This window comes from Giraffa tippelskirchi, chromosome X (assembly GCF_054371585.1).
Source record: "Giraffa tippelskirchi isolate mGirTip1 chromosome X, T2T-mGirTip1v1.2.pri, whole genome shotgun sequence".
Classification (NCBI taxonomy): Eukaryota; Metazoa; Chordata; class Mammalia; order Artiodactyla; family Giraffidae; genus Giraffa; species Giraffa tippelskirchi.
In genome coordinates, this window is record NC_137289.1 from 119,770,001 (window position 1) to 119,785,462 (window position 15,462).

Consider the following 15,462-nt stretch of genomic DNA (forward strand, 5'->3'; position numbering starts at 1 on the left):
ACAGACAGACAGACACACAGACACAGACACACAGACAGACACACACAGACACACACACAGACACACACACACAGACAGACACACACACAGACACACACACAGACACACACACAGACACACACACAGACAGACACACACAGACACACACACACAGACACACGCACACAGACACACACACAGACACACACAGACACACGCACACAGACACACACACAGACAGACACACACACAGACACACACACAGACAGACACACACAGACAGAGACACACACAGACACACACACACACTGACAGACCCACACAGACAGAAACACAGAGACACACAGACAGACACATACACAGACACACGCACAAAGACACACACACAGACACACACACAGACAGACACGCACACAGACACAGACACACAGACAGACACACACAGAGACACACACAGACACACACACAGACACACGCAAAGAGACACATACACAGACACACGCACAAAGACACACACAGAGACACACACACACAGACACACACACAGAGACATACACAGACAGACACACACACAGACACAGACACACAGATAGACACACACACACAGACACACACACAGACACACACACAGACACACACAGACACACACACAGACACACACACAGACACACACACACAGACACACACACACAGACACACACACGCAGACACAAACACAGAGACAGACACACACACACAGAGAGACACACACACAGACACACAGACAGACACACAGAAACACACACAGACACACACACAGACACACGCACACAGACACATACACAGACACACGCACAAAGACACACACACAGACACACACACAGACAGACACACACACAGACACAGACACACAGACAGACACACACAGACACACACACACAGACACACACACAGACACATACACAGACAGACACACACACAGACACAGACACACAAAACACACACAGACACACACACAGACACACGAACACAGACACACGCACACAGACACACAGACACACACACACAGACAAACACACAGACAAACGCACACAGATAGACACAAAGACACACACACACAGACACACACACACACACACAGACAGACACACAGACACACACGCAGACACACACACAGACACACACACAGACACACACAGAGACACAAACACACAGACGCACACACAGAGACACACACACAGACACAAACACAGACACACACACAGACACATGCACACAGACACACACACTGACACAGATACACACACCCAGAGAGATACACACACACAGACAGACAGACACACACAGACACACACACAGACACACAGACACACACACAAAGACACACACACAGACACACACACAGACAGACACACACGGACACGCACACAGACACACACACAGACACACACACAGACACACACAAACAGACACATACACAGACACACGCACAAAGACACACACACAGACAGAAACACACATACACAGACACACACACAGACACACACACACAGACACACACACAGACACACACACAGACACACACACACCGACAGACACGCACAGACACACACACAGACACACACACAGACACATACACACAGACACACACACAGACACACACACACAGACACGCACACACAGACACATGCACAGACACAGACACACACACAGACACACAAACACACACACAAACACACTCACAGACACAAACAGACACACACACACAGACAGACACACACACAAACACATGCACACAGACAGACACACACAGACAAACACAGACAGACACACACACAGACACACAAACACACACACAGACACACACACAGACACACACACACAGACACACAGACAGACAGACACACATACAGACACATGCACACAGACAGACACACACACAGACACACACACAGACAGATACACACACACAGACACACACACAGACACACACACAGACACACACACAGACAGACACACCCACACAGACAGACACACACAGAGACACACACACAGATACACACACACAGACAGACACACACACAGACACGCACACAGACAGACACACACACAGACACACACACAGACACACACAGACAGTCACACACAGACAGATACACACACAGAGACAGACACACTCACAGACACGCACACAGACACAGACTCACCGACAGACACACACAGACACACACACAGACAGACATACACAGACACACACACAGACACACACACACCGACAGACACACACAGAGACAAACACAGAGACACACACACAGACACACACACCCAGACACATGCACACAGACAGACACAGACACAGACACACACACAGACACACACACAGACACACACACAGAGAGACATACACACAGACACAGACACGCAGACAGACACACACAGACACACACACAGACACACACACACAGACAGACACACACACAGACACACACAGAGACACACACAGACAGACCCACAAACACAGACACACCGACACACACACAGACACACACACAGACACATGCACAGAGACAGACACACACACACAGACACACACAGATACACACACAGAAACACACACAGACACATGCACACAGACACACACACAGACACACGCACAGAGACGCACACACACAGACGCACACACAGGCAGACACACATACAGACACACACACACAGACAGACACACACACAGGCACACACACACCGACAGACACACACAGACACAGACACACACACACACACACAGACACATGCACAGACACACCCAAACAGACACATGCACAGAGACAGGCACACACACACAGACAGACACAGATACACACCCACACAGCCACATGCACACAGACAGACACACACACAGACACACACACAGACAGACACACACTCACAGAGAGACACACACAGACACACACACAGACACACACACACAGACCACGCACACACAGACACACGCACACAGAGAGAAACACACACACAGACACACACACAGACACACACACAGACACACACACACAGACAGACACACACACACACAGATACACACACACAGACAGACTCACACACTCAGATACACACACACAGACAGACACACACACACACAGATACACACACACAGACAGACTCACACACACAGATACACACAGACAGACAGACACACACAGACACACACACAGACACACACACAGACACACACACACAGAGACACACACACACAGATGCACACACAGACAGATACACACACACAGACAGACACACACACACAGACACACACACAGACACACACACACAGACAGACACATGCACACAGACAGACACACACACAGACACACACAGACACACACACAGACACACACACAGACACACGCACACAGACACATGCACACAGACAGACACACATACAGACACACACACACAGACAGACACAAACACACAGACACACACAGACACACACACAGACACACACACAGACACACACACAGACACACACACACAGACAGACACACACACACACAGATACACACACACAGACAGACTCACACACTCAGATACACACACACAGACAGACACACACACACACAGATACACACACACAGACAGACTCACACACACAGATACACACAGACAGACAGACACACACAGACACACACACAGACACACACACAGACACACACACACTGAGACACACACACACAGATGCACACACAGACAGATACACACACACAGACAGACACACACACACAGACACACACACAGACACACACACACAGACAGACACATGCACACAGACAGACGCACACACAGACACACACAGACACACACACAGACACACACACAGACACACGCACACAGACACATGCACACAGACAGACACACATACAGACACACACACACAGACAGCCACACACACAGTCAGACACACACACACAGACACACACACAGACGCGCACACAGACAGATACACACACAGACACACACACACAGACACACACACAGACACACGCACACAGACACATGCACACAGACAGACACACCCACAGACACACACACAGAGACGCACACACACAGACACACACACACAGACAGACCCACACACACACACAGACACACACACAGGGACACATTTCTGATTCCGAATGCAATGAAGGCCACTTCTTCATCTGCTAGTCAGCAACCTTAAAAATAGTGGAAATGGGGACTTCCCTGATGGTCCAATGGTTAAGAATCCGCCTGCCAATGCACCGGACACAGGATCAATCCTTGGTCCAGGAACTAAGATCCCACATGCCATGGGGCATCTAAGCCCATACCCCACTCCTACTGAGGCCACATGCCCCAGAGTTGGTGCTCCACAACAAGAGAAGCCACTGGCGATGAGAAACCTGTGCCCCATGTCTAGAGAGCAGCTGCCACTCGTTGCAACTAGAGAAAGCCTGTGCACAGCAATAAAGACCCAGCACATCCGAAAATAAATTAAATATTTTTTTAAAAATAGTGGAAATGAGCTACAATACCTTAACAAAACTAATCCAGTTCCTGTCATTCTTGGACTGGGTTATATTTTAGTGGTAGGTATTCAATGTGGAGAAATTTGCTTTTCTTGCTGCTTGTATTCTGCTACAATTAGCAACATTTTGCTGTACTGCATATTAGGAAATCAAAAGTCCCGTCCTAATTTTTTAAACACGTGTGCTTGTTGATGGAAAGAAGTAGTATATACTAGAATGATTTTTTGTGTTTTTTTTTTGTTGTTGTCGTTTGTTTTTAATGTTAGAAAAACTTGCTAAAGAAGTAGGTACTTCTTATGGCTGCTATTTCGTCCCAGCATTTTCGGGGCTGTATGCACCTTATTGGGAGCCCAGTGCAAGAGGGTAAGAATTGAAAATAAGGTATGCTTTTGTCAGTCTTGATTTATTTACTATATTAGCTAAGAACTTATTGGTTAATAGTTTTATATTTTCAAATGATTTTGAAATATGGAGGAAATCTTTTATACTTGGGAAGTATAATTGTAGAACCTTTAAACTCTAAGAAGTTGGGACTTCCCTGGCTGTCCAGTGGTTAGGACTCCACGCTTCCACTGCAGGAGGCATGGATTCAATCCCTGGTTGAGGAACTAAGATACTACACTGCATGCCCCGTGGCATGACATAAAGAAGAACTCCAGGGACTTCCCTGGTGGTTCAGTGGCTGGGACTCTGCCCTCCCTCCCAGTTCAGGGCACCTAGGTTCTAGATCCCACCTGCCACAACTAAGACCTGGTTCAGCCAAATCAATAAATAAATATTAGAAAAAAAAACCCATGAAGTTATGTCATCTGAAAATAAGCCCCGGCCATATTCCTATTCATGTTAGTATTATTATCATTTATCTTCAAGATACCTGCAAGTTATGTATCAAAAGGCCATCATCTAAATGAATATTGATTTGGTTTTATATTATTGTCATCTATTCAGATAGATCATGAACTTTTTCATATGTGGATGCAACATTGTAGACTATAAGGATTTTGCCAGCTACTTAATGTTTGTGCCCAGTTTTGGCTCCCCCCCTGACCCCGTACACGTCTATGTACCAAATTCAACCTTTCCATATTTAGCACATTCCCGATTGATGACTCATTTATTCTGCTCTAATCTTAAAAATCTTTGTGTGTATTTTTAGGATCATCTGTGGGCTCACTCAGTTCACCAATAAATGCCATATTGCTTTTGCTGCATTAGAAGCTGTTTGTTTCCAAACTCGAGAGGTAATCAACATGGGCCTTTTTCCTGTACTTAATCCACCTTTATTATTCCTAAACCAATTTTATATATATGTATATGCTAGAATTTTATGAGAATTTAATAAGCTTGTTCTTGTTGTTCAGTCACTAAGTTGTGTCCGACTCTTTGTGACCCCCATGGACTGCAGCACGCCAGGCTTCCCTGTCCTTCACCATCTCCAGAGTTTGCTCAAACTCATGTCCATTGAGTCAGTGATGCTATCCAACCATCTCATCCTCTGCTGCCCACTTCTGTTCTTGCCCTCAATCTTCCCAGCATAATCAGAAATTAAGCCTGGGGACTTCCCTAGCGGTCCAGTGATTAAGACTTCATGCTTCCACTGCAGGGGGCACGGGTTCCATCCCAGGTCAGGGAGCTAAGATCCCATGGGCTGCACAGTAAGGCCCCCCCCCCAATTTTTTTTTTAAATTAAGCCTGCCTAAACTGTGATGTAATAAATGCAAGTTTGTTTTCTTTTCCCAGCTGTCATTACTTTCTAAGTTCCTGTTAGCTGCTGGGCACTGGGCATTTTACAGTTGAGGGGATGCTGAGCGACACATATTAGGCAAAGGATTTGAGTAGTAGCACAAACATAGATACCACGGCAGGAAATCAGGGTGCAAAATAGAGTTGTCTGGCTTGCTTGAATATAGAGGTGAGTACAGAGGAGTGGTAAGAGAAAAGGTTGGTGGTAACCAGATCAAGGAGGACCTAGAAGAAATCTCAATTTTCCTTCTGTAGGCTTTGGGGAGCTTTTGCGTATTTTTAAGTAGAAGATGGCTATTTTCTGAGATATTACTGTGTGGTACTTTGATGATGTTCATTGCACTGGGTTTTTTTTTTTTTTTTTCAGATTTTGGACGCCATGAACCGCGACTGTGGAATTCCACTCAGCCATTTGCAGGTAGACGGTGGAATGACCAACAACAAAATCCTTATGCAGTTACAAGCAGACATTCTGTATATTCCAGTAGGTCAGTAACCCTCATTCCTTCAAACCCCAATAGTCATGTTTTTTTGGAAGAACTGATTTTTCAGGCATATGTAACTGCTAAGATAGTGATGTTGTTCGCTCCCCTCAGTGAAGCCGTCCATGCCTGAAACAACTGCCCTGGGAGCCGCCATGGCTGCAGGAGCTGCAGAAGGGGTTGGAGTCTGGAGTCTGGAGCCTGAGGACTTGTCGGCTGTCACAATGGAGCGATTTGAACCTCAGATCAACGCTGAGGGTACTTTTATTTATTTTTATTGTAGAGTTGATTTCTAATACAATGTTGTGTTAGTTCCAGCAGTACAGCAAAGTGATTCAATTATATATACTATGTTTTTCAGATTCTTTTCCCTTATAGGTCATTACATAATATTGAGTATAGTTCCCTGTGCTCCACAGTTACCTTTTTCAGTGAGGGTACTTGTAAAAACTGAAGATTGGTGTACTGTGAAAAGGGAGAGAGAGTTTGGTGGTTTAGTCACAAATCAAGAAATGAAATAAGATTGCAAATGCAAAGGTAATTTCATATTCAGCTGCTGAACATACTTGGCTTCATATTTGAATGAATGTGAATAAGAGAAATAGTTCCCTATTAAAAAAAAAAAAAACAAACTTCTATAATCACTGTTTTACCATTCACTTCTACTGTTTATAGTCTCTTCATGTACAAGGATAACAGTGCCACAGTATCAGTTTTATTAGTAGCCTGTTAGTGTAACCTTTTCTGACAGTGACAAGGGAGATATATAGACCACCGACACATCATGTCTGCATTGGGTCATCTTTAGTGCCAATGCCCAGTCTTAGGACAGGATTAACTGGGCTAAGGACCATTCTGGTAACTTTTAACTAAGCACAGCAGGGCTAGCCTGACAAAAGCAGCAACAATGTACATCAATGAGCATTAAATATTTGACTCACTGTTGCAACAAACAAAACTAAGCCACAAGACCGACCAATAGACTGTAGCCCGCCAGGCTCCTCTGTCCATGAACTTTCCAGGCAAGAATACTGGAGTGGGTTGTCAGTTCCTCCTCCAGGGGATCTTCCCAACCCAGGGATCAAATCCATGTCTCTTGCATCTCCTGCATTGGCAGGTGGATTCTTTACCACTGCACCACCTGGGAAGCTCTAATACCTGTAATTAAGTTTGTGTACAAAAGTCAGGTTTTATATATTCAATTTGGTTTTAAACCTTTTTAAAAAGCTGTCTATAAAATGGTATCATAGTGAATTTTGTGGTGGTTCAGATGGTAAAAAATCTGCCTGCAATGCGGGACACCTGGGTTTGATCCTTGGGTTGGGAAGATCCCCTGGAGAAGGGAACAGCTACCCACTCCAGTATTCCAGCCTGGAGAATTCCATGGACAGAGGAGCCTGGCGGGCTACAGTGCATGGGGTCACAAAGAGTTGGACACGACTGAGCGACTTTCACTTTCCAAGGTCCTCTGCCTTCCCCCAAAGAGAAGGCAGATCAAATAGGATTCTCCTTTCTAATTCATCACCACCTGCTTGTGAATGACCTGGTCTTAGCAGGTAGCCTGTCTCTGCATCTCCCTTCAGTTTGCAGACCAGGCTGAATTTCCCTCCAACTTCCACACAAGCTTCTCTCTGCCGTCACTGGCAGTCTTTGGCAGCCATACTGGGATCGGAGTCCTGGTAAAGCTCCATGTCAGTTAAATACAGTGTAACAAACATCAGTTGAATAAGTGAAACAATTTGTCAAGAATGATGAGTGAATATTAGTACTTAGAACATCTTAGTAAACTGTCTTTCTTTTTTAAAAAACTTTTTATTTTTTATTGGAGTATAGTAACTAACGGACTTCCCTGGTGGCTCAGAGGTTAAAGCGTCTGCCTCCAATGCAGGAGACCTGGGTTCGATCCCTGGGTCGGGCAGTTCCACTGGAGAAGGAAATGGCAACCCACTCCAGTATTCTTGCCTGGAGAATCCCATGGACGGAGGAGCCTGGTAGGCTACAGTCCACGGGGTCGCAAAGAGTCGGACACGACTGAGCGACTTCCCAGTAGCATAGTAACTAACAGTTGTTATTGATAGTTTCAGGTGTACAGCAAAGCGACTCAGCCATACGTGTGAAAGTGAAAGTCGCTCAGTTGTGTCCGACTCTTTGTGACCACATGGACTATACAGTCCATGGAATTCTCCAGGCCAGAATACTGGAGTGGGTAGCTGTCCCTTCTCCAGGGGATCTTCCCAACCCAGGGATTGAACCCAGATCTCCCACACTGCAGGCGGATTCTTTACTGTCTGAGCCACCAGGGAAACCAAGAATACTGGAGTGGGTAGCCTATCCCTTCTTCAGTGGATCTTCCCAGTCCAGGAATCGAACTGGAGTCTCCTGGCAGATGATTCCATACGTATACATGTATCCATTCTCCCCCAGACTCCCCTCCCGTCCAGTCTGCCACCTAACATTCAGTAAACTGCCTTTCTTATGTATGGTTTTCCTACTTTCTATTTCTAGAAAGTGAAATTCGTTATTCTACATGGAAGAAAGCTGTGATGAAATCAATGGGTTGGGTTACAACTCAGTCTTCAGAAAGTGGTAAAAATGTTTTTTTTGTTATTGCCACTTTGTCCTAGTATGTTAAATAGCTTCTTTAAGTATCTGTTTATACTTAGCAAGGCTGCTCTGAAGAATAGCATTATCATATGCTCATAGTTTCTAACATTTTGAAAATACTTAAAGTTCTAAACATAAAATGTAAATTATCAGATTGATATATGTGCTTATCTCTATCCTGCCATACCTTTCCTTATTAGTTTATTCCTGGTACTTTGATTGATAACTTAGTTTTCTTAAAAGTAAAAGTATTTCTAGTTTCTTCCTAATGAAAAAAAAAATCAACTAAACTTTTTTTTTTCTCTTCGTAACTGACTTTGCCTTTTTGGGAGGCTGTCTTCATGACCTGAACCGACCAAAAGCTATATTGATTTCATAATACATTTCACGACTTCCTAGACTGCTCCCAAGCCCTTAGTGAGTGTATGTTGTGAGAATTCATTGAAATAAGAGGAAGAAAAGTACCAAGCATAGTAAATTAGAAATGTCATAATTGGGAAATGCTCTTGGCAGAAATTAGAGGACTTTTGTTTTTAATCACTTAGATGGGAAGGTATCTACCATAAATAAACTATTTAGTTGTAAACAGCTCTGAGCTGCCTTTAATATTGAAACAGCCTTTAACATACCTTTAATATGGCATGATATTGTAATCCGTTGCTAAATACAAGATTTGGAATTTAATGAATGAAACAATGGCCAATAATATTTTGAAGCATATAGTTTAAGAGAGAGGAGTTTATAAATGAAATATAGCCTGCCTTCCAACCCCGAAGTGAGTATAGAACCACTTTTTTAAAAAATTATTTATTTATTGGCTGCACCAGTGCTTAGTTGCAGCATGTGGGGTCTAGTTCCCTGTCTAGGGGTCAAACCTGGGCTCCCTTCATTAGGAGCCCAGAGTCTTAGCCACTGGATCACCAGGGAAGTCCCAAGAACCACTTTTAATGTATCTAGCTTTTCAGAGAAGCTTCTGGGATCATCCTGTTTCTACTTGAAGCTTTTGTTTATTATCCTAAATAAGCTTTAGGCTTAATATCCATTGTCTTGACATCTTTTGTTCTGAGACCCACCTTTCTTTCTAAGATGGTGACAAAGCCTTTCTTGCTAAGATTGTCTGCAGTTTTGAGACCTTTTGCAGTTAAACTTCTCAATCATAGGTATTTTTTGTAGCACAGTGGTAGTTGCTTTGAAGGACGCAACAGCCGTGCACTCTGATTTATTTTCTGGTTGCCCTCAGTTAAAAGCTGATGAAAATGAGTTCCGTGATTTCTTTGACTAGTTGTATTTTTTTAAATGGCACAGAAACTTCCCTGGCAGTCCAGTGGTTGAGACTCCACACTTCCAATGCATGGGGCACAGGTTCATCCCTGGTCAGTGAACAAGATCCCGCATGCTCCCAAAAAATAAATAAATAAAATGTATTTTATTTATTTTATGGCCAAAAAAATATTATATGGCCAAATAAATAAATAAAACGGCACAATTCAACCTGTTCCCCTCCCTCGCTGTATCTGCCTCCATGTTGATACCATACATACTTCTTCCTTACTTGCAGTTGAGGATATGATTTTAATCGCCAAGTTCCCACAAAGCCAATTATCATTTTCTCTCTGTTTGCTTACCTTACTGTCAGTGAACTTAAAATGCCAAGAAAAAGTGGATAAAGACAATTACATGATTCTTTTGTTTCTGCCATCAGAATTGATGATAAAATAATTTGATTTTTTGAGAGCTTTCGATTTTTCAAACTTGATTTTTGTTTCAGTTAGGCTGCAGTGTATTTAAGGCAAAGTGTAAAAAACAATTTGTAGTAGATTTATGAAAAGCACTCATGTACAACATTTTGAGAGTCTCAAAAACTGTATAATAATCCAGATAACAATATTCAATTAGTGAAATGCTGATTGTTCTTCATGCAATGTAAGCTATGTAATAATAGTACAGATAGAATCTTGTTTTGATGATCTCATAAGGCTATTCAAATTGCTGCCTGGCCTCTTATCCTCTTTAAATAGTTTTAATTTATGGGAAGAATATTATGTTAGCTTAATTTCCAAAGCATATTGCCAATTTTGAAGCATTCATATTTATTTTCTTGTTGGTAACTATATTTGAATGGAATGTAAAGAATTTTTAACATACAATTTAATATGTTTTAAATGTTGTAGAAATGATTGGGGATTTAATATTTTTTGGAGAGAGCTTATGATAAGTAATGACTTCATGACTTTGTACTCCAAACCCACCAAAATAACATTTTCTTCAAAAATTGTTAAATGTTCAAGATACATAATGTTTAAATTCAAGAAAAGCCTATGTCTGTATCTATCTAGCTATTCTTTAAAGGAAATGTTTTCAATCAGGTTAGAAAATATCAAAACAATTGTGTTCTCAGACAATATTTTAAAATGTAGATTAATACAGTTTAGTTTTTAAATTATAGTAACATTAATTTTCAGGTTCATTTTGTTATACCAACTGTGTGTAAAAAAGAAAATGAAACCAATAGGGTTTGAAATTCATTTTCAAACTCATGAATTGGACTAATATAACTCTTCTCTGATAGCCAAAGGATCTATAATTTTAATCTGGATGGGGAATGGGATTGCTCACTTAGTATCTTTTGGGGAAGAACCAAGAAAGCTAAAATCAGCAGCCTCCCAAAAAGAAAGTTCTCCTTCAGCTTTCTTTGGCTTTGCCAGTGGAAGGTTTATGTTGGTCTATATGCTCTATGTTCTTGCTATTTGTGGCATGCTATCTGTACCGTTTGTTAACTGTCATAAGCCCTCAGTTTGGATTCTGGTTTTGATTTAAAGTAATAACTCTTTGATACTATTTTTATAACTTTTTTTTTGCTATCATGTGATTCTTAACACAAATATTGTAATTATGTGTCTCTCTTTTGGTTTGCTTGACTGGAATTCCCTCCTACTCGGATGACAACAGGTGACCCTAGTATCTTCTGTAGTCTACCCTTGGGCTTTTTTATAGTGAGTAGCGTGGTAATGTTAATCGGAGCAAGGTACCTCTCAGGTCAGTTCCTCTTTAAATTAGACAATTATATGAGTTAGCGTTAATGTATTTGTGTATAAATCAACAGAAAGTTTTCAGTATTTTTCCTTCTTCCTGTTCTTAGGAACCTGGAAAATCTATTAAAGGTCTAGTTAATATACCATTTAATTCAGAATTAAGGACTGTGACTCTGCTTTTATTCTCTTTGATTTTTAGTAGATGATTTTCTTTGAGGGGCTACATTCTGCTGGCAAGTGCAGCAGTAAGCACAAGTACTACTGTTCATGCTTAAATGAAAGGATGTTCAGAGTGTTAGATGAAATGTATAGTATTTGAAATCAATTGAATTTGCTTTCAAATGTGCCTAAGTTGTTTTTCATGCTTATGAAAATCTTCTACACAAGTCTTAACATTTCAATCCTGGTAAGACTTTCGGCCAGAGTATGTTAGCAGAGTTTCTGTAAAACTCTAAACCTGGGGAAAATGTATTGTCACTTTTATTTTAGTTAAGAGAATACATTGGTGAACTGAAATTTTTTTTTAATTATTGCTGAAATAAATTGGGGGTGAAATTCAAACTGAATTATTACTTTTGCATGTTCTGAATATTCTTATAAAAGTAAAATTGCTCAGTACATTATAAAACTCACTGTGTAACCAGCATTAATTTAAATATAATAATCATTTTTGGAAGTTGTTCCTGATAATAGCTCAGTTTTTCTTCAAATTAATGGCCTAAATGGAAATGACATACTTCATATGTTGCCAAGAAAGTGAAACATTTAAAAAATCTTCTTAATTAGGGAAAGAGTTGAATTATTTCTCTTAATTAATTACAAGATGACCTGGGTTTAAAATGTAAAAATTTTTTATTGATATGGGAGAACATCTGTTTTTAGAAGTCTGACAAGCATTAATCAGCTTGGCATCATCACTAAAGCACTATATATAAATATGGAATGAAAAGTTATTTACATTAGCAGAAAGGGAATAAAAATTATCTACATTAGCAGAACATTAAATTATCTTTTAAATTATGATAAAATTTCATGATTATGTGCATGAGAATTTAAAATTAGATTTACCTTTTTCTGTGTTCTTGTTTATAATAAATTTGTTCAAATCTTTTTCTTCCATAACAACCATGTTGGTATTAGTGCTTTACACCTTACAAAAGGCTTCTGTATACATAAATCTGTACAGAATTAGCAGATGCTTATTTTCTTTCTGCTTCTCAGGAATGTTTGGTGGAAGAGTCTGAGTATTCCCCAGAAGAACTATAATTTAAATTTTTTTTAATTCTGTTTTAGGAAAAGTTCTATTTTTTTTCTTTATCGTGAGGTTTTTTTTGTTTTGTTTTGCTTGTTTGTTTGTTTTTGGCTGCATTATGATGGTCTGGAAAAGGAAAGAAAATAGCATTGCAGCTGAATGTTTTCATCGATATTTTTTCCCCTTCTGTTTCCCTTTGATGCCAGTACAGAATGAAAAAGCTTGGTCTTTGAAAAAATAGGATATATAACATATCTCTAAGCTAAAGGATACAGTAAATGTCCAAATTCCCAGACTTCCAAAATAGATATGATTGCCATCTTTAGGATCTCTCTTGGTAACATATGCTGAGATTTGAGAAAAATTGGAATGACTTGTCTTGGTAAACAGTTAGCAATAGCGTTCATTTGCTAATTTTGAAATTGGCCCAGTTATATTTGTTGCATTTTACCTGTGAAGCAATATTTAGGAATCATATGGAATTTCTAGCTCAATAATGATCGAATCATCTTCATTGCTTTAACTCCTAAATTGCATGTTGATTATTATTGATATATATGATTTTTGTCCCATTTTAGGTATGCCGTAAATACTACCAACTCATGGATTCCAAAGATGCGAGCTCTTTACCTATGGAGAGAATCCAGTGATTCTGTCTCTTAATGTGATGACACTATTCATAGACTGATTTTATTTATAAGCCACTTGCTGCATGATCCTCCAAGTAGACCTGTGGCTTGAAATAAAGAAAATGCAGCAGAAAGAATGCTATAGAAACATTTGGTGTGTTTTTTAACAGCACTAGTTAAGATTGGACCAGCCACCTTTGGGGCTGACCCCCTCCTTTGCAATCATTTCCTGCCTCATTCCCTGTAAGATCTAGGAAGAATTCAGATCCTATCCATTGGAATCTTTCATCACGTATATTCAAATTCTGATGGGCCAGGATTTGATTCCTGCACTACACACGCTTCATTAAGGGGCTATTACTAACTGGCTAAAAATCTGTGATTTTTTGTTTGCTTCCTTTTAACAGACTCCCCTACCCAAAGTCCTCTTCTCTGCTTATTAGGGAGACCACAACATCTTCACTAAATGTTTAAATGGAAGCCTCTACTAAATTCTTAAAATAGAAATTTCGTACCCTCATTCTTTAGGCATTTTTCTAAAAAGTATTTGCCAAAACTGAAAATTCTTCATGTATTTTACATGGTCTCACTAATTATACTGAATTGCTATCTGGATCTTATAGGGAAGGACACTTTCCTTTTTTTTTTTTTTCGTTCCTTTTTATATTTTTTACATTGTGTATAACATATATGTCTCTATATTTTGTATAATGAGGGTAGCCCATTTATAAATTAAGAGTACATGTTCTCACTAATTACACTGAATTTCTGTCAGGATCTTATAGGGAAGAATACTTCCTTTTCTTTTCATCTCTCCTTTTTATATTTCTTACTTTGTATGTGTAACATACATGTGTTTATATTTTATATACTGAGGGTAGCCCATTTATAAATTAAGAACACATTATATTCAGTGGATTCTAATGGGGCTGGTCTTAAGTGGACCACTATGTGTATAAATATTTTGGGGAAAACAGCTGTATACATTTTTGGGCAACAATTATGCATATTATTTCCCAGGAAAAGCTTTCTTGAAGAGCCAACATTTAAAATTTAAGTATATGTTCTATGTGAATGAAAGAAAATGTACTTTATTGTGACTATAATTTCTTATACCATACTTTTATATGCTAAAAAAAAAACCCCTGTGGAATACTATAGCAAATATTGTTTTCAAATACAAGCACTTAGTCCATATAAAGTTTGCTTTTCCTTTGA

General features: G+C 40.4%; 1 protein-coding gene across 1 annotated transcript; it reads left to right on the forward strand.

Annotated features, from left to right (window-relative positions):
* The first annotated feature begins 4,185 nt into the window (after positions 1-4,185).
* Positions 4,186-14,378, forward strand: LOC145535745 (glycerol kinase-like). Its single transcript, XM_081564095.1, has 8 exons — positions 4,186-4,250; positions 4,764-4,865; positions 5,659-5,743; positions 6,613-6,733; positions 6,842-6,985; positions 9,233-9,313; positions 12,281-12,367; positions 14,194-14,378. The coding sequence occupies exons 1-8, from the start codon at positions 4,186-4,188 to the stop codon at positions 14,202-14,204; spliced, it is 696 nt and encodes a 231-aa protein (XP_081420221.1). The 3' UTR covers positions 14,205-14,378.
* The last annotated feature ends 1,084 nt before the right edge of the window (positions 14,379-15,462 follow it).